The sequence below is a fragment of the Rhinolophus hipposideros genome, assembly GCF_964194185.1.
Source record: "Rhinolophus hipposideros genome assembly, chromosome: 10".
NCBI lineage: Eukaryota > Metazoa > Chordata > Mammalia > Chiroptera > Rhinolophidae > Rhinolophus > Rhinolophus hipposideros.
Window position 1 is genome coordinate 764,004 of NC_138056.1, and position 26,143 is coordinate 790,146.

Here is a 26,143-nt window from a genome sequence, read left to right on the forward strand (position 1 = left end):
GCCCGACATTCCCCCACATCCCCCCACACTATGTGAGGTGCTCTCTCTCTTCCAGGTTCCAGGGCCAGGTCAGGGCATGGGGAAGGGATGGCTCAGAGACAGAAAACCCAGTGACTAGAGGAGCTTGGGAGAGGCCCTAAGAGAGTAGGGAGCACATTCTCAGAACAGCTTTGAGGTCCCTCAGATCTCAGACCCCTCCTCAGCAGGAGGGGGGCCCAGGCCAGCAGCTCCTACTCCCTTTGCTGCCACCCCTCCCAGGTGGGGCCTCCTGGTCAGGCCCAGCTGCGGTGGGGATGTGGGTGGGTGGGTGGGCGGTGTGGCTGCCAGGGAAGGAGAGGCTGAGTGCAGCCTCCGTGCAGGCACCCAGGGCCCTTCGTTCACACCCTGTGGTCTGGGCCAGGTGTCCATTCCACTCTGGTGGCTTCTGTGCTGGAGCCCACCAGGGCCAAGATAGCTTCTAGACTGGGGCCAGTTGGCATCACCCCAGCCCGGGGGACACAGACACTCCCACCCCTCCCTCAAGGTCAGGCCCACTTGGGAATTGAGCTTGTCGCTGCCTACGGCCTGCGTGGGGCCAGGAGCCGGAAGCATAGCCAGGATCCCAGGCAACACTGGGCTGGGGGCTGCACGGCGGGGAAAGATAGTGTCACTGGGAGACGCCACCCCTGAGCCCCTCTCCAGAGGGGGTGAGCCCGGCCCTGGCAGTGCCATCAGCAGGGAAGACACTGGTGGCCTTTCTAAGTACCAAGAACTTGGGTCTGGCTGCACAGAAGTGTGCCTAGAAAAGTTTGGGGTGTGGGGCCCAGTAGGAGGACCCCTGAGGCCAGAAAGCCCTCAGGAAACCAGGCCCCACCTGGCACACACGCCCATCTCTGCCTGTCTCCGGCCGCCAGCCAGCGCTAAGCGAGTGCCCACTGTTTACTTGGGTGAGGGGAACCACAGGCCCTGCCCCGCCCACCCACGTAAAGCCACTGGGGCTGGAGCCAGCTCTGGGGCTACAAAAGGCTCCTGCCGACTCAGGTCCGTCCTCAGAGGCTGCCCCCTCCCTCCACACGATGGGTGTCGGCTGGAGGACGCTGGCCCCGCTCTGGGCCCTGGCTCTAGCCCTGGCCTGCGCCCAGCACACAGGTGAGACTCACTCTGGCTGGCTTTCCCAGGCTGGCCCTGGCCACGACGCGATGCCCCTGCCATTCCCCCATGTCCTGGGTTGGCCCTGGTCCCCTGCGCGCAGTGGGCAGCCCAGAGGCAGTCCTGGGCTCCGGACAAGCTGAGTGCGTCCGTGAGCATCTCCAGCAGCTCAGCCTCCGACCCTCATGCCAGCCGTCCTGCAGTTTCCAGCTTGTGGGGTTAGGATGGTGTTCCCAGTGGTGGCAGGGGCCTCTGAGGACCCCAGAAATAAGCCTCACAGGGTCTGCCGGGGCCAATACCACCATCCCTCAGACCACGGCCCCGGCCCCCCTGCACTGAGCCCCACTTGCCCAGTGGCTGCAGCACCCCATCCCCTCTTGGCCCCCAGGTCCCCCAACCTGCTCCGAGTTTTCCCGCAGAGCCTTGGTGGCCTCCTGACATGCTGTCAGGACCCCTGTGTTTTATCAAGTGACCTTTCAGTAGGCCGCTGCCCAGGGCAGTTGCTGCCTGTTTGCCCCCATGTCTGAGCAAGCACAGCAGTGCCTGGCCTGTGGTGGACACTCAGTGTAAACGAATGAGTGAATGGTCCCTGGAGACACCCAGTCAGGGCCCAGGGACCCCCAAATGCTCATGGGCCAAGTTATGGGGGTGCTCAAGGAGGGTCGAGGCTCAGCCGTGGGCCTAGGAGACCCTCCCAGCTCCCCGCCCAGTGCAGACCCTCCCCCCTCCATGCACGCCGGGTCTCCCCTGCACCCACTCAGGCCAGCACCCTCTCCTCTTCCTGCAGGCGGAGCCCAGGATGGCTCTGTGGAGTCAGCCTATGAGCACCCGGACCTCCCGCTCAACCCCCAGGGGCCCGACGGTGAGTGTCCCCCACTTGTCAGAGCTGCCCCGCCCACCCCAGCTGGCAGACTCTGAGGGCCCACTGGCCTTGGGTCCCTCCCAGCTGGCCCCACTGGGGCAGGAGACACCCCTGCAAACGCGGCCTCAGCTGCTCACGTGGAAGACCCCCAGTAGGCTGCTTGCTATCTCCCCATTGTGCTTCAGAGAGGGGGCGATGGCTGGGGGGCCAGCTGAGCTCACAGTGACATCTTCTTTTCTCCCTATTTAACTCCTGATATGCCAGCCGCACATGTGTCCTCTGGGCCTGGAAGCAGGGCTGGCGGCGGCCTCTCTGGGTATTTCTGTGCCCAGGCTGCCCGGGTGCAGTCCTCGCAGCTCTGGGAAAGGCGGGTGGGCGAGGGGCGCCCTGGCTGCGTGTCTGGGAGGCTTCGGGGTAAACCTTGCCAACCTCAGCTTGCGCTTCCCCAAACCGGCTCTCAGGGAGCTTGCTTGCCCTGGTTTCAGCGCCTGAGGGACTGTGTTCAGCACTGGTGACAATTTGGGTACTTTTAAGATTCCGAGTGCAAGGAGTCCACACGTGCAACAGCCGCCTGGGCCACATGGGCTGTGAGAGCTGAGAGCCCTGGGTGCCTCGGGGCCATCACCGAGAGGAAGTGCAGGGTAGAGGGAAACCGCCTCTGCCCTGAGTGTGTGTGGCAGGCAGGGAAGCCGGGCGGCAGTCCAGCTGGCTGGGGGGCCCGCAGCCTTGCTGGGTGCAGACGCTGCCCACCCCACGATGCTGTACATACGGGCAGTAGTGGCGGGGGGCTGTGCGTCAACATGGCCCTGCTCCTACAGGCCACCCTGTCCTCGGAGTGACCATCCTCCCGCCTCTGAGGACCACGCCCGTGGTGCGAGGTGAGTGTGACCCCACAGGGCTGGGCTGGGGTGCCAGCACTGGCCAGGTCCTCCTCCCTCAGGCCTGGGGTGGCCACCTTTCTGGGGGACATTGATGAAGTGTTGGGAAAGGGCTACATTCCCAGGACGTCCTGGGTCCAGGCAGGACCACCCCAGAGGCCCACCCTCGGGCAGCAGCACGTCCCAGACTCAGGTGTGTGGGGGCACCAGGTGGGGGTGCCTTCAGCAAGGAGGCTGCTCTCCCCACAGCCCTGAACCCCGCACACAATGGGCGGGTGTGCAGCACGTGGGGCAACTTCCACTACAAGACCTTCGACGGGGACGTCTTCCGCTTCCCGGGACGCTGCAACTACGTCTTCTCTGCGCACTGTGGGGCCACCTACGAGGACTTCAACGTCCAGCTCCGCCGTGGCCTGGGGTCCAATGCCACCGTGCTGAGCCGAGTCACCATGAAGCTCAGTGGCGTGGTCATTGAGCTGACCAAGGACTCTGTCCTGGTCAATGGGCACCCGTGAGTCTGGGCCCCTGGACCTCTGAGGGCATTTCTGGGCAGCCATGGGAAAAACGTGGGGACCTCCCCGACAGCGGAGCCAGGCCGGGATCTCCCCTGATGCTGTGCTCGACCACTTGCCCCCCTGGGCCCAGGGTGCTCTTGCTTCCCTCGGAAGTGTCCCCTTCCTAGAGCTCCAGGGCCCCCTGTCCTTGTCACGCCGGCTGGCACCATCTGTGGCACAGTGAACACAGGGACCCTTCCTGCCCGAGTTCCAGACCTCCTCGCATGTCCTCGCATGTCCCTGGTGCCTCAGCTGGGCCCTCTGTCCACAGAATTCAGCTGCCCTTCAGCTGGTCTGGGGTCCTTGTTGAGAAAAGCAGCAGCTACTTGAAGGTCATGGCCAGGCTGGGCCTGGTCTTCATGTGGAACCAAGACGACAGCTTCCTGGTGAGTCTTGGGGGGCGGGGGCACCTGCAGCTTGACAGTGTCCCTACAGAGGGAAGAAAGTGCTCTGGGCAACGCAGGTGGGAGGGTCAGACACCGCCCACACGGCAGGTGACGATGGGGGCCCATGGGCTCCTCCAGGCTATGGCCTGCTTGGGCTCTCGGCTTCGTGGAGTGCGCGGGGAGGACCCACGGCCCAGGCCTCCTCTGAGGAGCCCCCCAGCCCCTCCTTGGGGATGTCCATCCCGGGCATCCCTGGGGGGTCAGGCATCTGACGTCTCCTTTCATTCCAGCTCGAGCTGGATACCAAATACGCCAACCAGACCTGTGGGCTCTGCGGAGACTTCAACGGTGTCCCCGTCTTCAACGAGTTCCTCTCGCACGGTGAGCCCCAGGCCACGTGCCCCGTTGGCTCCAGCTCCTTCCGCAGCACTGCCTGCAAGACTGTCCTCCAGGCTCCCAGTCAGATGTCTCCAACTCGCGTGCCCATGCAGCCACATGCCATGCGACCACACGCACACGCACATGCACAGATACATTTGCACATACCCACACGATCCCTCATGCACACATGTGCACACATGCACACCCACAGATCCTATGTGCACACGTGCACACGTGCATACCCACAGGGTTCTGGTGTACACACCCCCATGATCCCATGTGCACACATGTGCACACCTGCACAATCCCGGCACACTGGACCATCCTGGCAGTGCAGCGCGGGGCCCTCTTGCTCCCAGTGAGCTTGCTCTGGGCAGTGGGCACCCCTGACCACACATCCTCACCTGAAACTATACACCCGCCTCCAATCAGACCCTGTCACTGCCCTGAGCCCTCAAGTCTTTGCCACAGTGGCCTTTTGTGTGACCTGCTCGATCCCCACGTCCCTTCTGCCAGGCCCATGAAGCCCCACAAGAAGCCGCCCCAGAAGGGGCTGCCAATCATGGGGGACCGAGCTGAAACACCCGTGACCATGGCCAGGGCAGCCCAGTGCAGTCTCGGCTGGGCTCCGAGGGCCAGCAGGAGCTCAGGGTCACTCTCCAGGCTTCGGGGCCACATGCCAGCCCCAGTTATGGGCCTCAGTCTGCCACCCTGCCGCCCCATGCCCAGTGGGTCCTCACTTCATCTCCAGACCCCTGCATACCCCGCGTAGCCGCTGCTTAGCCCGGCAGTGTGGATGGGGGAGGTGGGCATAGCTGGGACACCTCAGGCACTGGGGGTGGTGATGAGGCACCAGGAGCGCACACACAGCTCAGTGTCGTGCCTCCTGCAGACGTCAAGCTGACCCCCATCGAGTTTGGGAACCTGCAGAAGATGGATGGCCCCACGGAGCAGTGTCAGGACCCCGTGCTCCCTGCACCCCCGCTGAACTGCTCCACCGGCTCTGTAAGTCCCAGCGTGAACAGCCAGTGGGGGTGGGGTGGGCGCAGGTGGGGGGCTGTGACCCCAGAGCCCTCCAGAGCCGGGACTCAGCATGGGCTCCTGGCTTTGCCTCAGGGCATCTGCGAGGAGCTCCTCAGCGGGAAGCTGTTCCTGGGCTGTAACCCCCTGGTGGACGCCAGCAGCTATGTGGACGCCTGCCAGCAAGACCTCTGCCTCTGCGAGCACAGTGACCTCACCAGCTGCATCTGCCACACCCTGGCCGAGTACTCCCGCCAGTGTGCCCACGCCGGGGGGCTGCCCCTGGACTGGCGGGGCCCTGACCTGTGCCGTGAGTGCCCCCACCGCCCCTCCCCGTCACACTGTCCTGTCTGGGCCCAGAGGCAAGGGCAGGATGTGACGTGGGCCCCACCACCTCCTTGCAGCCCAGACGTGTCCCTCCAACATGCAATACCGCGAGTGCGGCTCACCCTGTGCCGACACCTGCTCCAACCTGGAGCACTCCCAGCTCTGCGAGGACCACTGTGTGGCCGGCTGCTTCTGCCCCGAGGGTGAGACAGCGCCCCCCCCCCAGCCCCACAAGAATCACAGGAATGCTTCTGAGTCCCCAGGGGGCTGGCACTGCCACACCGAACTCTTGGAAGGGAGGCCCCTCTGACCTGGCTCATGGCGTCCCTGATTCCCTGGGTCTGAGAAACTCCTGAGGGCAGGGCCACCAGGGGCAGAGGGCCGTCCCCTCCACACATGCAGTGAACACAGCCCAGCACCTGCCACACAGCCTGCATACTTCTTCAGGGATGGTGTTTGATGACATCAACCAGACGGGCTGCGTCCCTGTGTCCCAGTGCCCCTGTGTGTACAACGGGGTCACCTATGCTCCAGGGGCCGTCTACTCCACAGACTGCACCAACTGGTAGGACCCCAAGCCTGCCCTCCTGCGCCCCAGATGTGCCCTGGGATAGCCCCTCCGGGTGCTGTGGCCCAGGCACTGGTCATCCCCTCCCACTGGGGGCCGGGGCATAGGTCAGCACTCTCCAGACGCCGACGGGCCCCAGTCTGTGTGCTGGTGCAGGCAGGTCTGGCAGACCTGTCCGTGTGCCGACATGGAGGCCGGGGGCTGGGTGCGTGTATGCACATGGTGTCTCCCTGCTCTCAGCACCTGCTCCGGAGGCCAGTGGGGCTGCCAGGAGGTTCCATGCCCGGGCACCTGCTCGGTGCTGGGAGGCGCCCACTTCTCCACGTTCGACGAGAAGCCGTACACAGTGCATGGGGACTGCAGCTACGTGCTGGCCAAGGTGCGGCCGGGGTCCTCACCGGACAGAGCAGCTGTCGGGACCACATCCAGTCCCCACTCCCCCCCGGGCTGCATGTAGATGGGGTCACCCCGGGGTCCCCGATGCCTAGTCCTCCAGGAAGTGGCCCCAGTTGCCATGGGGTTTCTGGGGTGGGCATGGGGGCAGGGGGCATGGGAGGTGTCGGTCGGAGCTTAAGGACCTGTGTCTGCAGCCCTGTGACAGCAGTGCCTTCACCGTGCTGGCCGAGCTGCGCAGGTGTGGCCTGACGGACAGCGAGACCTGCCTCAGGAGTCTGACGCTAAGTCTGGGTGGCGGCCAGACGGTGAGTGCTGACCCCGGGGGCCTGGGAGAGGGGGTATGTCCCCCACAGCAAGTGACCACTGCCCAAGCCTTGAAGCGGACGTGGGCAGCGAGGGCGGGGCTTGGCCCGAGGCTCCACCCACCCCACTGGCTGTGTCTTCTTCTGTGGGTCTCCGTGTGATTGTCCCCAAAGGGACAGCTCAGGGGGCACCAGGGCCTCTGCACCTGCCCCAACCGGCCCAAGAAGGGGGAGGCCTCTCTGTTATAAATCGCTTAGGTTTTTGCATGATTACTAAAATGCACAGCACTCAGTCCCTGCAGAAAATGGGATGACCACAGGGTCCCGGGAGCGGTAGGTCGTCAGCCGCCCCCGTGGGAGCCCGCGCCCAGCTGGCAAGTTCTTGCAGGCACTTACATACCCCGGGGGCCTCTGGGGGCACTGACGGAGCCCTGGCCCCCAGCCTGTGACACACATGCGCCCCCCCCCCGCTCCCAGGTCATCGTGGTCAAGGCCAGCGGGGAGGTGTTTGTGAACCAGATGTACACCCAGCTTCCCGTCTCGGCAGGTGAGGGCGCCGGCCCGGCACCCCCCATTGTGAGGGCCCCACCCCAAAATCCTACTGAGACCCTCGTCCCCTGTGTCCACAGCCAACGTCACACTCTTCAGACCCTCGACCTTCTTCATCATCGCCCAGACCCACCTGGGTCTGCAGGTGGACGTCCAGCTGGCACCCATCATGCAGGTGTTCGTGAGGCTGGCACCTGAGTTCCGGGGCCTGATGTGTGGTAAGAGGCACTGTCTACCCTGGATGCCCGAGCCCCCTCGGCGGCCAGCGGGGGTTCTCGGGCCTCATGCGCCCTCCCCCGCCTGCCCAGGTCTCTGTGGGAACTTCAACCAGAACCAGGCCGACGACTTCCGGACCCTCAGCGGCGTGGTGGAGGGCACCGCCGCGGCCTTCGCCAACACCTGGAAGACCCAGGCCGCCTGCCCCAACGTCAAGAACAGCTTCGAGGACCCCTGCTCCCTCAGCGTGGAGAACGGTAGGTGTCCACCCGCCTGCCCCCCAGGCTACGGAGGTCCAGGAGGGGCTCCAGCTGCCCACTCCAACACTGGGGGAGGACGTCAGGTGGTAATCAGGCAAATTGCCAACACGTTATCCTTCCGGCCAGCCGTGGTGAGTTCTGGAAGAAAAGGAACAGGATACTACAGGAGGGCCCTTTGTGTGCTGCTGGCCCAGGCAGGGGTGTGTGTCAGTAACCGGGGGAACAGGAGGGGCGTAGCTTCCCTCTGATGCCCACTGTCTGCCCCGCTGACCCCTCCTCCCATCCTCAGAGAAGTTCGCTCAGCACTGGTGCTCACGGCTGATGGACCCGCAAGGCCCCTTCACCCAGTGCCACGCCGCCGTGAGCCCTGGCACCTACTACTCGGTAATGGCGCCCCCCTGCCTCTCTCCTCTGGTCCACGGCAGCCCTCGGGGGTCCGGGAGGCCTGGGTGGCCCCGAGGGTCATGGCAGAGGAGTCTGGGGCCGGTCTCCTGACTCCAGCCTTGTAATAGGCCTGGGGGCCAAAGCAGAGACGTCATAGCCCTGTGGGCCGCAGGGCCCAAATGAGACACCAGGATGCTGTGGAGTCAGGCTGAGCGGGCAGGGCTGGGCCCTTAAGGTCACAGAGACAAGGGCTGAGGTCCCCCAGCTCCCAGCCCAGCCAGGGAGCGTGGCCCGAGTGTTTGCACACGCTCTGCTGAGGGAGTGGAGCCCCTGGCGAGGGCTGGGAGGTGGGGGTCCCACAGGAGGCAGGAGACCAGCCGTGTGGGGACTCTCGCCATGTGTGGGCTGGGGTCCCTGACGGTAACCGGCTGCCCCGTCCCCAGAACTGCCTATTCGACACGTGCAACTGTGAGAAGAGCGAGGACTGTCTGTGTGCGGCCCTGTCCTCCTACGTGCGGGCCTGTGCGGCCAAGGGCGTGCTGCTCAGCGGCTGGAGGGACGGCGTCTGCAGTGAGTGTGCAGGGCCGGGTGTCCCCAGTAGCTGGAGTACATGCTCCACGGGCCCTTCCCTGCACCGGCTCAGAAACCAGGGTGCACCCAGGCCAGCATGGCCCCGAGATTCTGCTGAGGAGGGCGGGCCTGGCAGGACATGGAGCCAGGGATCTAGGGACGCCCAGTGTGTCCTGAGTGCTGTCCCCTTCCTGGCGTCCCACAGCAAAGCCCATGGACACCTGTCCCAAGTCAATGACCTACCAATACCACATCAGCTCCTGCCAACCCACCTGCCGGTCCCGGAGCAACCAGGACGTCACCTGTGGCATCAGCTTCGTGCCCGTGGATGGCTGCACCTGCCCTCAGGGCACCTTCCTGGACGACATGGGCAAGTGTGTGCCAGCCATCGACTGTCCCTGCTACCACGGGGACACCGTGATCCCCAACGGGGAGTCGCTGCATGAGCGTGGGGCTGTCTGGTAAGAGCCGCTGCAGGGTGGGCAGGGGGTGGGGCAGGTGGGGCAGACTTTCTGACCACCATTCCTTCACAGCACCTGCACGCAGGGCACACTGACCTGCATCGGAGGCCATGCCCCCGCCCCAGGTGAGTTGGGAGAAGCAAGGGCACCCCCGGTTATCCTCCCAAAGCTTCAGGACTAAAGGCCGGCAAATCAATGTGGCTGCTGGGTGTCGATCAGCCCTCTGGGCTCAACAGAGAGGCATGGGGGTGTGGGCATCCATGCACACGCATGTGCTTAACACACACACATGCGGACATGTGCACACATACACATGTGCCACACATCACACACATGCCCACATGCACACATGCATGCACATGCGTACACACTCACCCTGTCCCAGGGCAGCCATGGACTCGGTCGGAAGGGAACATGGGTTGAGTATGCAGCAGTCATGTCCCTCAGAGCAGACCTGGTGGGTTGTGGTGGGGTCCCCTGAACGGCCTCTCCATCCCCAGTCTGCGCGCCCCCCATGGTTTACTCCGACTGCCGCAATGCCACGCCTGGGGACTCCGGAGCTGGCTGCCAGAAGAGCTGCCACACCCTGGACATGCACTGTGTGAGTGCCCCATGGCCCCACAACCCCTGAGACCCCTGGTGACCCCCAGTGCCCCACACCTGCTCGCCCACCATGGGCACCTCTGGAGATGTCCACCCAGGCTGGTCCCCTGTGGCCCCCACAGAGCCCACCTGGCTAGGCACAGGCCCTGCTATCTGCCCCAGGGGACCCTCCACCCTCATGAGGGGGCTCTGACCGTCCCTATCCACTGAGTCATGTCTGCCCGCCCACAGTACAGCCCCCAGTGTGTGCCCGGCTGCGTGTGTCCCGATGGGCTGGTGGCCGATGGCGAAGGTGGCTGCATTGCTTCGGCTGATTGTCCCTGTGTGCACAACGGGGCCAGCTACCAGGCCGGCCAGACCATCCGTGTGGGCTGCAACACCTGGTACGAGGGGCTCGGGGCCCCATCCTGGGGGGAGGCTGCCGCTCCAGCCATCGAGGCCCTTGAGCCTGGAGACCACCCCCAGTCAGGCACCTGAAAGGCCACCATGGCCTCTAGGAGGGGTACCCTGTCCCTGCCCTGCCCTGACCAGCACCGCCCCTCCTAGCACCTGTGAGAGCAGGATGTGGCAGTGTACGGATGAGCCCTGCCTGGCCACCTGCGCTGTGTATGGGGACGGCCACTACTTCACCTTCGACGGGCAGCGCTACAGCTTCAATGGGGAGTGCGAGTACACACTGGTGCAGGTGCGCGGCCCTCGGCCCCCCAGCCCTCCCGCCGGCCTGCATCGCTGCCCCATCCCAGCCTCCTTTCGGGAAGGTGAACGGGGTCTCCTTGTCCCCACAGGATCACTGTGCTGGGAACGGCAGTGCCCAGGACACCTTCCGTGTCGTCACTGAGAACGTCCCCTGTGGCACCACGGGGACCACCTGCTCCAAGGCCATCAAGATCTTCCTGGGGGTGAGTGGGGGACCAGGAGGGGGCTGGGGAACCCCCTTGGGAGGCTGCATTCCCGTGGCTGAGCCATGACGGGTACCAGAGGCCCGGTAGAGCCTCTCAGCGGTGACCTGCAGTCCTCACCAGGCTGAATGACCTCTCCCTGTGCAGAGCTATGAGCTGAAGCTGAGTGATGGGAAAGTGGAAGTGATCGAGAAGGGTGCAGGGCAGGAGGTGCCCTACTCCATCCGCCAGGTGGGCATCTACCTGGTGGTGAACACCAACGCCGGCCTGACGCTGCTGTGGGACAAGAAGACCAGCATCTTCCTGAGACTCGGCCCCGAGTTCAAGGTGGGACCCGCACCGGCGGCCTGCCTTGCTCCTGACCAAGGGGGTCGGGGGAGTGGGGTGGGGGAGAAAGACAGAGGGACAGAGAGAGACAGAGACAGAGAGACAGAGGCGGAGAGACAGAGGCGGAGAGACAGAGGAAGGATTGGGCCCAGGCTCGCTTCCTGGGAGGTGAGCAGCAGGAGACCCTTTGCTGTGGGAGTCTTCAGCATGCCACACGGGCCTCTGCGTGGAGTGGGGCTGTGCACGGGTGGCCTCAGACTCAGGCTTCCTCCTCCTCCTCTTGGGAGATGGATGGGGTCAGAGAGTAGGGGTCAGGGAAGGGAGCTCTGGCCCTTCCTGCACTTTCCCTGAGCCCCCACCACTCGCTGTGTCTGCAGGGGAGGGTCTGCGGGCTGTGCGGGAACTTTGATGACAACGCCGTCAATGACTTCACTACGCGGAGCCGGTCTGTGGTGGGGGACGTGCTGGAGTTTGGCAACAGCTGGAAGTTCTCCCCGTCCTGCCCGGACGCCCTGGCCCCCAGGGACCCCTGCACCGCCAACCCATCCCGCAAGTCCTGGGCCCAGAAGCAGTGCAGTGTCATCACCAGCGCCACCTTCACCGCCTGTCACGCCCATGTATGTGGGATGTTCCTCTGGGTGCCTGGGAGAAAGGGATGGAAGTCGGCGAACCAGCGTCACTTTGCTGGGGGTGGGGTCACCCTTTAGGACCAGCCTATGCACATTAGGATCGGTCTGGCCAACCACATGGGGCCATGTATTAGCTGTCCCTGAGCTCCAGGGGAAACAGGCCCAGGCCAGCACCACAACGCAGACCTGACTCCCCCAAGAGCCTGAGGGGGTGGAGTCCCCAGAATCTGAGGCCTCTCCCCCACAGGTGGAGCCAGCCAAGTACTACGAAGCCTGCGTGACTGACGCATGTGCCTGTGACTCGGGGGGTGACTGCGAGTGTTTCTGCACCGCCGTGGCCGCCTATGCCCAGGCCTGCCACGAGGTGGGCGTGTGTGTGTCCTGGCGCACCCCAGACGTCTGCCGTGAGTGCCCTTGCTCACCCATGGGAGGGTTTGAAAGAAAAATGAAATGGGAGGACATGTTGCTGATGGAGAGATGGCAGGCATGATAGAACCTTCTGGAACTGAGGGGTCAGCAGAGATCATTCCCCCTCCCCAGCCCAGCCCAGATAGTGGTAGCTGGAGAGCCGTGCTGGCTACGTTCCCCACCCCCGACAGGTGGCACTGCTGAGAAGCCATGAGGGCCCCAAGCTGGCCACCCTTTCCACTGCCCATCCTGCCCATGACAATTCTAGGCTCGTGCCCTTGGAGGCCACATCCAGGAGGCACAGAGGAAGGAAAGGCATCAGAACAGCCCACAGGACTTGGTCAAAGATGGGGCTGCAGGGGAGCCTGCTGGGCCACCGGGTCTTGGGCTGTCCCTCCAAAGCCTCTGCTCCCTGGGGCTGCTGGGAGGCTAGCTCCAGGCTGAGAACTGGCCCGCTGAGCCTGTCCCTGCCCCTGCAGCCCTGTTCTGCGACTACTACAACCCCGAGGGCCAGTGCGAGTGGCACTACCAGCCCTGCGGGGCTCCCTGCCTAAGGACCTGCCGGAACCCCCGCGGCCGGTGCCTGCACGACACGCGAGGCCTGGAAGGTGGGCCACTGTCCTGCTGGCCTGGGGGGGGGGGCTGTCCTGGGGATCCCGGGACCCTCGGCCAGGCTAGACTCTTCCTGACTCTTCAGGCGCCTTTGTGGGCACAACCTTGTGCTCCCCGTGGCATTGTGGGCGAGACCCAGGGGTGGGGAGGGTGCCAAGGCCGTGGGTGTCAGGGGGCTGGGCAGTCTGTCTGGCTGGGACTCAGGCCTCTTTGGCACGCAGGCTGCTACCCCAAGTGCCCGCCAGAGGCCCCCATCTTCGATGAGGACCAGATGCAGTGTGTGGCCACGTGCCCACTCCCGACCCTGCCACCGCCCTGCCAAGTCCGGGGCAAGACCTACCTGCCAGGGGCGGTGGTGCCCTCAGATGAGAACTGCCACTCCTGGTGAGTAACTTCACCTGCGAGGAGCCTGGATGCAGCTCGTGGGGGATTTGCCTGGCCCACCACCCTCGGGGCCTCTCCCCGCCAGGGCCCAGAGGGGTCCCCGTGGCCTGAGTTTCCTGAGGGGTCCGACCAGAGCCTCCCTGTTGCAGGATGGGAGTGCTGGGGGTAAAGGGAAGGGGGTAGCAGGATGGGGCCAGGGTGGGGGGAGGTTGAGCTTGTTTCTACACAAGGATCCCAGGACAAATGCCCTGGAGAGGAAGTGGCCATCAGAACGTCAGGGGGTCTCACTGGTCATTGATTGGCAGGGGCTCCCTGAGAGGGTGTGATCTCAGTTTCCCCAGGGCACCCCTGTGGGGGTACTCTTGCCTGCCCTCCCCTGGCACACTTGCATGCCCTACACTCCCAGACTTACCTTCTTCCTTCTGTCACCAGCGTTTGCACCGAGAGTGGCGTGCAGTGCACCTATGACACCGAGGGTGAGCAGCAGATGGCCTTCCTTGGGTTTTGGGTCTGGGGATCCCCACCCACACCCCACTCCCATGACATGTCCGGCCGCTCTGTTCTCCACAGCCTGTGTCTGCACTTACAATGGGCAGCGTTTCCGTCCAGGGGACATCATTTACCACACGACGGACGGAACAGGGGCCTGCATCTCCGCCCACTGTGGGGCCAATGGCACCATCGAGAGGAGGGTCCACACCTGCAGTCCTACCACCTCTGTCCCCCACACCACCTTCTCCTTCTCTACACCGCCAGTTGGTAAGGCAGACACGCTGGGGACCGTGAAGGCTGCCCCTCAGCCCGGGAGGGTCAGTCTCGTGGAGCGTCCTGGAAGCACTGAGGTTCCCAGTCCTGCTTTCAGGGCTGAGACTCCCAGCACAGGGCAGGGGCTGCGAGCAAAGGTGCCCAGGCCGGACCCGACTCACTGCACCAGACACCCCCAGTCCTCACACCCTTCGGGGGGCACCCAGAGCCTTAGCAGAGAACCCCCAGGAGTGAAGAGTCCCCGGAACTTTGGCTGTCAGGGATATGTGTGCACATTCTGCTCAGGAAATGCCCAGGGGCACACTTTCCTTCACCGATTTGCCTATTGAATCAATTTGCCTATTAATTCAACTGCTGTCTATGGGGCACTTCTGGGAACTGGTTGCCCGCTCTCCCCATGCTCCCATCATAGACCGAAACACACAGGCAGACTGACATGGTGACACCCACAGGCAGCTGATGGACAGGGACAATGGCGGGTGGGCACCTTGAAGACCCCAAGTCAGCACTGGTCCCTGACGCTTGGCATCTCTGCCTTCTCTGCCCTCAGTCATGAGCTCAACGGGTCCGCCTGGCACGCACCTCAGCCCAACCACGAGCCGACCGCACACCGACATTCTGAGCAGAGCCCCTTCCACTGCCACGGGCACAGGGTCCTGGCCGACACCTTCGACCGCCTCCGTCTCTCCCCACCCGGGCTGTGGGGAGGAATGCCAGTGGTCACTATGGCTGGACATAAGCCATCCAGGACGGGGCATCGACAGTGGTGACTTTGACACGCTGGACAACCTCCGTGCCCATGGGTACCAAGTTTGCCAAGCACCAAGGGCGGTGGAGTGCCGAGCCGAGGATACCCCTGATGTGCCACTCCAAGCCCTAGGGCAACGCGTCGAGTGCAGCCCCACGGTGGGGCTGACCTGTTACAACAGAGACCAGGTTTCGGGGCTGTGTGACAACTACCAGATTAGGGTCCTGTGCTGCTCCCCCCGTGCCTGCCCCACTTCCAGTAGTCCAGCCCAGACCACCCCTCCAACAACGTACAGGACAACCGAAACTGGGCCCACACCAGGGACCACATCTGTGCTGAGAGGAAGCACGGCCTCCCCAGGCCCTGTCACCACAACTGGCCCAACCACTCTCTCTACAAGTCACAAAACACCAGTCCCACATGTCACTACGCCTGCCCCAGGCACCCCTACGCCTGCCCCAGCGACTATGACACCCACCCCAGGAACCACTACACCTGCCCCAGCTACCACGACAACCACCCCAAGCACCACTACGCCTGCCCCAGCTACCACGACACCCACCCCAGGCACCACTACGCCTGCCCCAGCTACCACGACAACCACCCCAGGCACCACTACGCCTGCCCCAGCTACCACGACAACCACCCCAGGCACCACTACGCCTGCCCCAGCAACTACGACACCCACCCCAGGCACCACTACGCCTGCCCCAGCTACCACGACAACCACCCCAGGCACCACTACGCCTGCCCCAGCTACCACGACAACCACCCCAGGCACCACTACGCCTGCCCCAGCTACCACGACAACCACCCCAGGCACCACTACACCTGCCCCAGCTACCACGACACCCACCCCAGGCACCACTACGCCTGCCCCAGCGACTACGACACCCACCCCAGGCACCACTACGCCTGCCCCAGCTACCACGACAACCATCCCAGGCACCACTACGCCTGCCCCAGCTACCACGACAACCACCCCAGGCACCACTACGCCTGCCCCAGCTACCACGACAACCACCCCAGGCACCACTACACCTGCCCCAGCTACCACGACACCCACCCCAGGCACCACTACGCCTGCCCCAGCTACCACGACACCCACCCCAGGCACCACTACGCCTGCCCCAGCTACCACGACAACCACCCCAGGCACCACTACGCCTGCCCCAGCTACCACGACAACCACCCCAGGCACCACTACGCCTGCCCCAGCTACCACGACACCCACCCCAGGCACCACTACGCCTGCCCCAGCGACTACGACACCCACCCCAGGCACCACTACGCCTGCCCCAGCTACCACGACAACCACCCCAGGCACCACTACGCCTGCCCCAGCTACCACGACAACCACCCCAGGCACCACTACGCCTGCCCCAGTTACCACGACACCCACCCCAGGCAACACTACACCTGCCCCAACTACCACTGTGCCTGCCCCCGGTACCTCTACAACCATGAAAGCAACTCTCTCGACCCCTAGCCCAACGCCAGTCTCAACAACAGCTTCAACCATAACCTCTGTGTCTACTACCACCCTGGAGCCACCCTCACCTGAGCCCAGCGAGATCTCCTGTTTAAAAAAGTCATGCACCTGGACTGACTGGATCGAGAGCAGCTATCCTGGGCCTGACATAAACAGCGGAGATTTCGACACTTTTCAGAATTTGAGATCCAAAGGATATAAATTCTGTGAAAAGCCCAGCAAGGTAGAGTGCAGGGCAGAGCGCTTCCCCAACACGCCACTGGCGGAGCTGGAGCAGGATGTGGTCTGCAGTGACACGGTGGGACTCATATGCCTGAACAGGAACCAGCTGCCCCCCATCTGCTACAACTACCAAATCCGGATCCAGTGCTGTGAGTGGGTGGACGTGTGCAGAGGCAGGACCACCTTGCCCGCAACATCTGGGGCCACACACTTGACCTCACATGAAACCAGAACCCAAACCAGTGCCACCAGGACCACTGCAGTCCCCTGGACCTCCACACAACACAGCAGTGCCAGCTCAGCATATGTGTCCCCATTTACCAGGATCAAGCCCAGCACACATGTTGTCACCCCACCCGGGACCACCACCTGCCAACCACAGTGCACGTGGACCAACTGGTTCGACGTGGACTTCCCGTCTCCCGGGCCCCACGGAGGCGACCTGGAAACATACAGCAACATCGTCAGAAGCGGAGAGAGAATCTGCCGCCGGCCCGAGTACATCACTCACCTGGAGTGCCGAGCCGAGAACCACCCGGACGTCAGCATCGAGAGGCTGGGCCAGGTGGTGGAGTGCAACCCCGACGTGGGCCTGGTGTGCCACAACCAGGACCAGACGGGCAGGTTCCAGATGTGCCTCAACTACGAGGTCCGTGTGCTGTGCTGCGAGCCCCGAGAAGGCTGCCCTCCCTTCCAACCTGTCACTGTACCCAGCACCCCAAGTGTGAGGATCACCAGCCCTACTGAGACCACCTTCCACATGGGCACATCCAGGACAACCTCTGTGCCAAAAACCAGGACAACCTCTGTGCCAGAGACCAGCACAACCTCTGTACAGAAAAGCACGGCAACCTCTGTGCCGAAAACCAGTGCAACCTCTGTGCCGAAAACCAGTGCCACCTCAGCTCCTACGACCAGCACCACCTCGGCAGCCACAACCACCACAGCCCCTGTTTCTGCAGCTCAGACAACCCACCCCACACCCAGGACCACCACCTGCCAACCACAGTGCACGTGGACCAACTGGTTCGACGTGGACTTCCCGTCTCCCGGGCCCCACGGAGGCGACCTGGAAACATACAGCAACATCATCAAAAGCGGAGAGAGAATCTGCCGCCGGCCTGAGTACATCACTCACCTGGAGTGCCGAGCCGAGAACCACCCGGACGTCAGCATCGAGAGGCTGGGCCAGGTGGTGGAGTGCAACCCCGACGTGGGCCTGGTGTGCCACAACCGGGACCAGACGGGCAGGTTCCAGATGTGCCTCAACTATGAGGTCCGTGTGCTGTGCTGCGAGCCCCGAGAAGGCTGCCCTCTGACCTCCGTGACCCCCTACATGACCTCAGCTGACAAGTACTGGCCCACAACAGAGTCTGCCTCCACGATTCCTACCGTGACGTGGACAGCGCCGTCCACCCCCATATGCTACTGCAGCGTGTCTGACGAGCTCTACCCGGCAGGTACGTGAAATCTGCCTGGTGGGGTGTGTGCTGCCCATCACTGATATCCCATCCACAGAAAGCCATGGTGTGCAGGCCAGGGTGCTTGTCTCTGTGACAGGACTAGCTGTGATCACAGGAGTGCCACAGCCATCTTTGAGTATTTATTCCACTGACATCTGGTAGGAAGGCCACCTACCACTTCAGCCCGAGTGGACCACAGGCCTGCGCAGGGCTGCTCTCCACTGTGGGCCTTCCCAGCATGGCTCCACCAACGGCTCTTGTCCCTCTGTCTCGCAGGATCCATCATATACCAACAGACAGACCTCGCTGGCCACTGCTATTACGCCGTGTGCAGCCTGGACTGCCATGTGGTCAGGCAGACCGACCAGGCGTGCCCCAGCAGCACGCCGCCTCCCACCACAGCTACCTCCCCGCCTGCGTCCTCCCCTTCGGCCCCCGTACCCGTCACTCAGGAGGGATGCCCAAATGCCGTCCCTCCGAGAATGGTAACCTCCCCATTCCTGCCCTTCTTGAAGGCTCAGTGGCTAGTGCGGCTACCCCAGCTTCCTTCCAATTAGGCCTTGGCTTCATGTGGGCGACTCCTAGGCCTGTGCAGGCTGCACATTGGGAAATGGCCAAAGGGGGTGCCTGCTCAGTAGCCGGGAGTGTGGGGCCCGAAGTTGACTCTGCTGGTTGTGGGTGGTAGGGGGCCAGAGTGGGTGGTCAGTGCCGTGGGCACAGCTGGACAGCCAGGGAGGGTGTGTGGGGTCAGGGCAGAGGCCCTGGAGCAGAGTTTGGGGAACCACATGTGGGGAACAGTACGGAAATTAGCAGAGAGGGGAGGGCACCTTCATACCCCCAGAGACCCTTCTAGACAGTTGGCACTAGGTGGGTAGGGAGGCCTGGCATGAATGTTGGTCCCAAAGGCCCCATCCCCACCGCAGTTTCCCTGCTGGCCTCTCTCTTGGGAGACTGACGACTGACCGCAGCATTATGAGTCCTGAGCACCCAAGGGTGGCCTGTGGGCAGGCTGGATGGGGGCGGGGCCTGCAGCTGTCTTTGCTTCCACAGAAAGGAGAGACCTGGGCCATGCCCAACTGCTCTCAGGCCACCTGTGAGGGCAACAACGTCATCACCCTGCAGCCGCGCCCGTGCCCGCAGTTGCAGGAGCCAACCTGCGCCAATGGCTACCCCGCCCTGAAGGTGGCAGACGAGGATGGCTGTTGCATGCATTACCAGTGCCAGTGTGAGCTGGGGCACCAGGCTGGGCGGGCCAGGCTGTGCAAAGGCGGTGGGAATTGGGTTAGATGCCAGGAAGTACTTTGCAAAGTGCGGCAGTGGATGGGTGGTACCAGGCTCCAACAGGGGTGCTCAGGGCACTGCTGCCCGAGCCCCAGAGCCCTGGGAGCAGCTGGAGGAGGCGGGGCTCTGGTTCCCACGCTGAGGTCCCATTGGCTCTGTGCGGGAGCTGGGCCCGCGGGTCCCAGTGACGGGTCTGCTCAGAGTCCTGGGTCATCTGGGCCCCCCGCTGAGGCCCTTGCTCGCACCGCAGGCGTGTGCAGCGGCTGGGGCGACCCCCACTACATCACCTTTGACGGCACCTACTACACGTTCCTGGACAACTGCACGTATGTGCTGGTGCAACAGGTGGTGCCCGTGTACGGCCACCTGCGTGTGCTCATCGACAACTACTTCTGCGACGCTGAGGACGGGCTGTCCTGCCCGCAGTCCATCATCGTCGAGTACCAGCAGGACCGTGTTGTGCTGACCCGCAAGCCAGTGCGAGGGCTGATGACCAATGAGGTACGGACACGCCGGCCGGGCAGCTGCTAGAGGGCAGGGCGAGGGGGTGCAGGCGGGGCTAACGGCACGTCCTCCGGCCCCTCACTGTGTCCCGTGCCTAGATCATCTTCAACAGCAAAGTGGTGAGCCCCGGCTTCCAGAAACGTGGCATCGTCGTCTCCCAAATCGGCATCAAGATGTACGTGACCATCCCCGAGATTGGCGTCCAGGTCATGTTCAGCGGCCTCATCTTCTCGGTGCAGGTGCCCTTCAGCAAGTTCGCCAACAACACGGAGGGGCAGTGCGGTGAGCCCCAGCCCCGGCCGCCGCCCGGCCATTGTCACTGCGGGTCCACTGTGAGGAGGGCTGGCCTTGGGCGAGCTCACGGGGGGCGCTCTGCGTGGCTCGGGGCCTCCAGGGTCTTCAGCTTTCTGGCTGCACCAAGAATGAGCCAGCGCCCCAGCCCTGAGACCCACACCTGTCCGTGCTCTTGGGGGAAAGGGAAGCACAGGGAGGTCAGGGGGCCTGGCCAGGTCCCTCAGCCGACCCATCAAATACAGGGACACGGACCCACGGCAGGGTGGGCATGGCTGTGTTGTCCCCAGCTGTCTGACTCTTGCCACCCTGCCCCAGGCACCTGCACCAATGACCAAAAGGACGAGTGTCGCCTCCCTGGGGGAGCAGTGGTGACCTCCTGCTCTGACATGTCCGGCCACTGGAAGGTGACCAATCCCAACCAGCCATCCTGCCACGGGCCTCCCCTGACACCCACTGCAGTCGGGCCCACGACCCCGCCTGTCCCATGCCCGCCCACACCAATCTGCCAGCTGATTCTGAGCGAGTAAGATTCTGGGAGAAGTTGGGGAGGGGAGGCTGGGAAGAAGTGGGCCTGCAGGGGGCTCCCGAGGGAGGAGACCAGCGGACAGGAGAGCACCCATGGGACTGACCGGCCCCTGTGTTGGTCACCAGTGGCCATCGTGAGCTCCAAGCAGAGCCAATGCTGCTGTCCTGCCAGGCACAGGGCTTGGTGTGGCTCACGGGCATGTGCGCCTCGGGCGTATGTGGGGCCGGGCAGATGTCCCTGGATTTGCAGGCAGAGGATGGGGGAGCCCCGGGGAGAGTTTGCAGGAGGAACGGCCACTGTGGTCAGGTGGCCTGGAGCCCAGGGTGCTCAGCGCTCAGGCGGGCCCAACGACCTTTCCGGCCCTTCTCCAGGAAGGCCTGAGCCCCATGACCTGTGTGTCCCTGTGCTGCAGGGTCTTCGAGTCGTGCCATGCCGTGATCCCCCCGGGGCCGTACTACCAAGGCTGTGTCTTTGACCAGTGCCACATGACCACCAGCGCGGACGTGGTGTGCTCCAGCCTGGAGCTGTACGCCTCACTCTGTGTATCCCACGGCGTGTGCATTGACTGGAGAAGCCAGACCAACCACACGTGCCGTGAGTGCCCGCTGGGGCTGGGCTTCCTGGGGGAGAAGGCTGACTCCAAGGCAGAACGCGCTTGGTTCCTGGAGAGAAAGAAGGGCCCCTGGGCCGGGGCGCAGGGTGGGGTGGGCTCTGACGCGCTGGGCTATGCAGGGCATGCAGGGGTGGGGCCTAAGGGGTGTCCTGCAGGCTGCAGGACTCCCCAGCAGGTGTCTGGTGCTCAGCAGTTACCTGGGGCCTGGAGCACAGCCTTGGAGTGGCTCCTGGCTGGCACACGTGGCCTCAGGTTGGCTTCTCCCTCCACACAGCCTTTACCTGCCCGGCTGACAAGGTGTACCGGCCCTGCGGCCCCTCCAACCCCCCCACCTGCTACGGCAGTGACAGCACCAGCCTTGTGTAAGTGCTGCCCTCCCTCCCAGACCCCAGAGCCCCTCAGGTGGCCTCCCTCACCCTGGAGGGCACAGGGACCAGGCCAACCGTCTGTTCCCCGCAGGGCCCTTGAGGATGCCGGCCCTGTCACAGAGGGTTGCTTCTGTCCAGAGGACATGACACTTTTCAGCACGAGCATGGACATCTGCGTGCCCACAGGCTGTCACAGTATGTCCCATGGCCAGCTGGGCGTGGGGCTGGTGGGCTGTTCCTTCTACCCGGGTGCCTTCTCAGCTGGACCCCAGGGCTTTCAGTTGCGGGGTCCACGGGTCCTGCCCTGAAGGACGGGGGTGTGGCTGCCCAACCGTGACCTTGTTCTCCCTCCCTCCAGGGTGCATGGGGCCCCACGGGGAGCCTGTGGAGGTGAGTGTGACTCTGGCAGGTCGGGAGGGGGTAGGGCTTCCCTGGCAGAGCGGGTGCCCTGGAGCACTGTGTGAGTGCTGGCCCCAAGGCTGGCCATGCCCGTCCTCCACTGGGACGTCCTCCTTCTCTGCTAAGACACCGTGAAGGCAGAGGCCAGCCACTGTCACAGCTGCCTCCCATCTGCCCCAGGCCCCCAGGGCCTCAGGCAGCACCCCACTTTGGAAGCCCTTTCCCTCGGGTTCCTTTCCCTCCGCGCCCCTGCTGCCTGAGGCCACGTCCAGGACGAGGCTCACGAGTGCGTCCCTTGCAGCCCGGCCACACCGTCAGCATGGACTGCCAGGTGTGCACCTGTGAGGGCAGCACGCGGAGCCTGAGCTGCCGGCGTCAGCCCTGCCCGCTGCCCCCCGCCTGCCCCGAGCCCGGATTCGTGCCTGTGCCTGTGGCCCCACAGGCAGGCCAGTGCTGTCCCCAGTACCACTGCGGTGAGCCCCGTGCTGGGGGGACGGGGGCGGGGCTCCGGCTGCTGTCCTCACGTCTGCTGAGGGTCCCACATGCTCTGCGTTGGCTCACGGCCAGCCTGCTTTGCCTGTGAGGGGCATGTGCTGCTGGCACTGGGGGGCCACAGCCAAGGAGAACGGGCCAGCACCTTCCCCTGCTGCAGTCTCGTCTAGGGACTCCAGCAGGAGCGCTGGGAGGGCAGGAGCTTTCCTGCACCCAGGCTGACTAGAAGCCTCACCCCTTGGGTGACCGGTGCCCCCTGGAGAGCCTGCCACCCACCTCCTGGGCAGTCAGCTCACCAGGAGACCCCCGGGGACGACACAGGCCCCTGAGTGCCTCCTTCCTGCCCTCCGCAGCCTGCAACGCCAGTTACTGCCCGCCACCTGCAGACTGTCCTGAGGGCTCCCACCAGGTCCTGACCTACAAAGAGGGGGCCTGCTGCCCCAGCCAAAAGTGCAGTAAGTGTGCCAGCCCAGTGGCCTTGAGGCAGCCAGCTACTTCCTGACCCCTCGCCAGCCTCTCTAGGGGGAAGGCTAGGGCTTGTGGCCCTGTGGATGGGACACTCTAGTGATGGGGGTGGGCACCTGTGTGCCCAAGAGGCTGGCAGTAGTGAGAATGGAGGGAGGCGGGTGGGGCGGGAGGAGTGGGTGTGCAGACCTGCTTGTCTCCTGAACAGGCTGGACCGTCTGCAGTGTGAATGGCACCTTGTACCAGGTAAGGACCAGCCAGAGGTCGGGACAGGTCAGGGCCCCGAGGCCCAGGAGACTCAGCATGACCCACCCTGCCAGCTTGTGCCCTAGACTGTGTCTCCCGGCTGTGTGAGGGCCCCGTGCCTCAGGTGGACACTGTAGCTGCCAGTGTGGCTGAGGCCTGAGGCTGGACCGGGCTCAGACCACCCGCCCTCTGTTCTGAACACGATCAGGGCTGCCCCAGCCTTGGTGTCTGCCAGCTGGGCCCTTGAGAACATGGGACCTCCATGGAGGCACAGCTTTGGGGCTCTGCCACTGGGGTCACCCTGGGGGGGACAGGTCGGCCAGGCTTGGAGAGAACGTTGGCAAGGCAGGGGCACCAGGTACGGCCCCAGCCCACTGACGCTGCCACCCTACTCTGCCCAGCCTGGGGCCGTGGTCTCCTCAAGCCCATGTGAGACGTGCAGATGCGAGGTGCTTGGCGGTCCCCAGTCGGGCAGGTTCATGATCAGCTGTGAGACCCAGACCTGCAACACTCACTGCCCCATGGTGAGTGCCTGCCGCCCCCACTGCCCCGAGCCTCCGGGCAGCGCCGGCCGGCCGAGGCTCAGGCTGCACACCCATCCCTCCCCCACAGGGCTTCGAGTACCAGGCGCAGAGCGGACAGTGCTGTGGGCTGTGCATGCAGGTGGCCTGTGTCATGAACACCAGTGACAGCGCTGCCCACCTCTTCTATGTGAGTACTCGCAGCAGGGCCTGGGGCAGGTCCTGGGGGCTGGGCCACAGGCTCCCCATGGGCTGAGGACGAAGCCAGCCTCCCAGGAACCCCAGGGACGCCCACGCTCAGGGTCAGGCCCACCCCTCCCAGTGGGGTGCCCTGTAGGCAGAGTGACGGGGGCGAGGGACTGAGCGGGCAGGACCCCGGTGCACCAGGGCCTGTGAGGAGCTGTCATTACAAGGCCTGCTCCTGGCAGAGGCCCTGGGGGACACTGCCGCAGGCTGGGGACACAGGCAGTGCTGTCCTCTGCTAGAGGGAGGTGCCTTGGGGAGGGGCACTCACCCTGCTGGCCTGGACCTCCTTGCAGCCCGGTGAGTCCTGGTCAGACCCTGGAAACCCCTGTGTGACACACGAGTGTGAGAAGCACCAGGACGGGCTTGTGGTGGTGACCACGAAGCAGGCATGCCCCCCACTCAGCTGTCCTGTGGTGAGTTCCAGGAGCCCACCTGCCCAGCAGTGCCCAGGGTGGACAGGGTTAGGGAGCTGCGGTCAGCCCCACACGAAATGCCGGCAGGGTGCTACCCTCCTGTGTGGGGCACTGTCCACTCCTGTGTGCGCTTGGCCTGGCGTCCTCGGTTCCCCATTTGTAGTGGCTGCTCCCACACTAGTGACATCCCCCCTTTTTTGGCACAGGACCAGGCTCGGCTGAGCGAGGATGGTTGCTGCCTCCTCTGTCCCCGTCCCCAGAACCGTGAGTGGCCGTGGCCGTGCCCGTGGGGGCGGGGGAGGCCCTGGGAGCCCCTGGCTGACGCTGACCTCTGCACTGCCTCACACGCTCCCCCAGATTCCACGTGCGCTGTCTACTACCAACAGCAGGTCATCCAGCTACAGGGCTGCCGCTCCGTGGGGCCCGTGCGCCTTGCCTACTGCCAGGGCAACTGTGGGGACTCCACCTCCATGTACGTGAGCCCCAGGGCGGGCCGGCCCGGGTGTTGTGCAGGGTGCACTTGCCTGGTGTGGGCGGGTGGGGGTGGGACAGGGAGGCGAAGTAGCTGAGGCGGGGGCAGCAGGGGTCCTCAGGTGGGCAAGACCCAGGGCCTTGTCCTGTTTGCAATCATGCTCTTCTGTCTACTGAGAGCCCGGACTCACTGAGCCCTTGGTGACTTACTGGGGCCGGTGAGGGCCCATGTGTGCCCTTCCCCAGCCGCGGGGGTATTTACACCACCCAATCGGCGTGAGCCGAGCCGCCTCTGAGAGCTTGTGGTCGTGATGATGCCGTCCGCCCGCTGCTCAGTGGCCCCTGGCTGGCCGCGGGTCTTTGCTGGGGTCCTTGGTGGGCTCGGGCGGCGTGAGCCCTGGCGCTGAGCAGCCTTCCCCGCAGGTACTCCCTGGAAGCCAATGCAGTTCAGCACAGGTGCAGCTGCTGCCAGGAGCTGCGGGCCTCGCGGCACAATGTGACCCTGAGCTGCGCCGATGGCTCCCGCCGCGCCTTCAGCTACACCCAGGTGGAGGAGTGCGGCTGCGTGGGCCTGCAGTGCGACCCCCAAGGTGACCGCGGCTGGCTGCAGGGCCAGGACCCCGAGCGCGGCCACTGGACCAGGGGGGCCCGCACCCCACCACTTGCCTGAGAGACAGCCCTCCTCCCAGACAGACAGCCTGAATTCCCTGCAGCCCAGCTTCCCAGGCCAGGACCCTGAGCCCTGGTCCCGGTGGCCCAAGTCCAGGATGAATGGTCACCCACCGCTTCCCTCTCCAGTGTCGAGCCTGGGAGCGCGGGCAGGTGGGCACGCCTCCCAGACTTAAGCATTGGGTGGGGTCTTATCAACGACCGTCACCTGGACGTGCAGTGGCCTGCTCGGCCGGCCGCCGGGAGGCACAGCCTCACCCTACCTCCACCCTGGGCCTCAGGAGAGGGCCAGCGGTGCCATAAATACACTTGGAGCATTTTGCAACTCCCGACTCTGTGTGGTTTTTAAGCCTGTTCATGAACCGCCGGAGTGGGGTGGGGCAGCCCTGGGCCACGAGGGCTCGCACCCCGGGCTGTCTGCCTCACGGGCTCCTCTGTTGGTGGGACTGCAGCCATCCATTCTGGGGACAGAGGGAGGGAGGGAGGCCCACGTGGCCGCCCAGGGATTCAGGACACGTTTATGCGCCCTCTGACCACATCAGGCACTAGAGGGTCTCACCCTTCTAGGGGAGGGCTCCCTCCTCTCCCCACACAGCATCCAGACTTTCCCATCACACGGAGCCCAGCTGTGTGTGTGTGTGTAGCATGCATGTGTGTGCACATACAAGCACTCTGAGACCAATCCACCGCAGAGGGGTGGACGTGGCCCCAGAGTCCTGTCACTCTCCTCATTTGACCTGCACCCCCCAACCTTGTTCTGAGAATGTCCACATTCCTAGAGCTTATCCCTGCTTCCTTAGAAGCCCCAGGGGAGGCCCCCAGACACCCCAGTGACATGCTG

The 26,143-nt window shown here is 64.3% G+C and overlaps 1 protein-coding gene across 1 annotated transcript; it reads left to right on the top strand.

Moving 5' to 3' along the window:
* Window positions 1-1,055: 1,055 nt before the first annotated feature.
* On the top strand, window positions 1,056-25,303 carry MUC5AC (mucin 5AC, oligomeric mucus/gel-forming; the record flags this gene model as incomplete). The annotated part of the gene is made up of 51 exons (XM_081064290.1): window positions 1,056-1,128; window positions 1,916-1,990; window positions 2,809-2,868; window positions 3,118-3,379; window positions 3,694-3,808; window positions 4,099-4,189; window positions 5,082-5,194; window positions 5,306-5,519; window positions 5,614-5,739; window positions 5,984-6,101; window positions 6,345-6,483; window positions 6,695-6,805; window positions 7,280-7,349; window positions 7,432-7,569; window positions 7,660-7,824; window positions 8,117-8,211; window positions 8,655-8,781; window positions 8,987-9,242; window positions 9,315-9,367; window positions 9,743-9,843; window positions 10,077-10,228; window positions 10,392-10,530; window positions 10,631-10,744; window positions 10,892-11,071; window positions 11,449-11,688; window positions 11,948-12,104; window positions 12,588-12,716; window positions 12,942-13,104; window positions 13,537-13,580; window positions 13,675-13,863; window positions 14,420-14,775; window positions 14,880-16,086; window positions 16,130-17,791; window positions 18,071-18,231; window positions 18,845-19,019; window positions 19,326-19,576; window positions 19,678-19,861; window positions 20,189-20,396; window positions 20,812-20,993; window positions 21,287-21,355; window positions 21,450-21,629; window positions 21,739-21,770; window positions 22,081-22,252; window positions 22,625-22,726; window positions 22,945-22,982; window positions 23,384-23,506; window positions 23,595-23,693; window positions 24,043-24,162; window positions 24,369-24,426; window positions 24,520-24,634; window positions 25,057-25,303. The coding sequence occupies 51 exons, from the start codon at window positions 1,056-1,058 to the stop codon at window positions 25,301-25,303; spliced, it is 9,750 nt and encodes a 3,249-aa protein (XP_080920416.1).
* Between the last annotated feature and the right edge of the window lie 840 nt (window positions 25,304-26,143).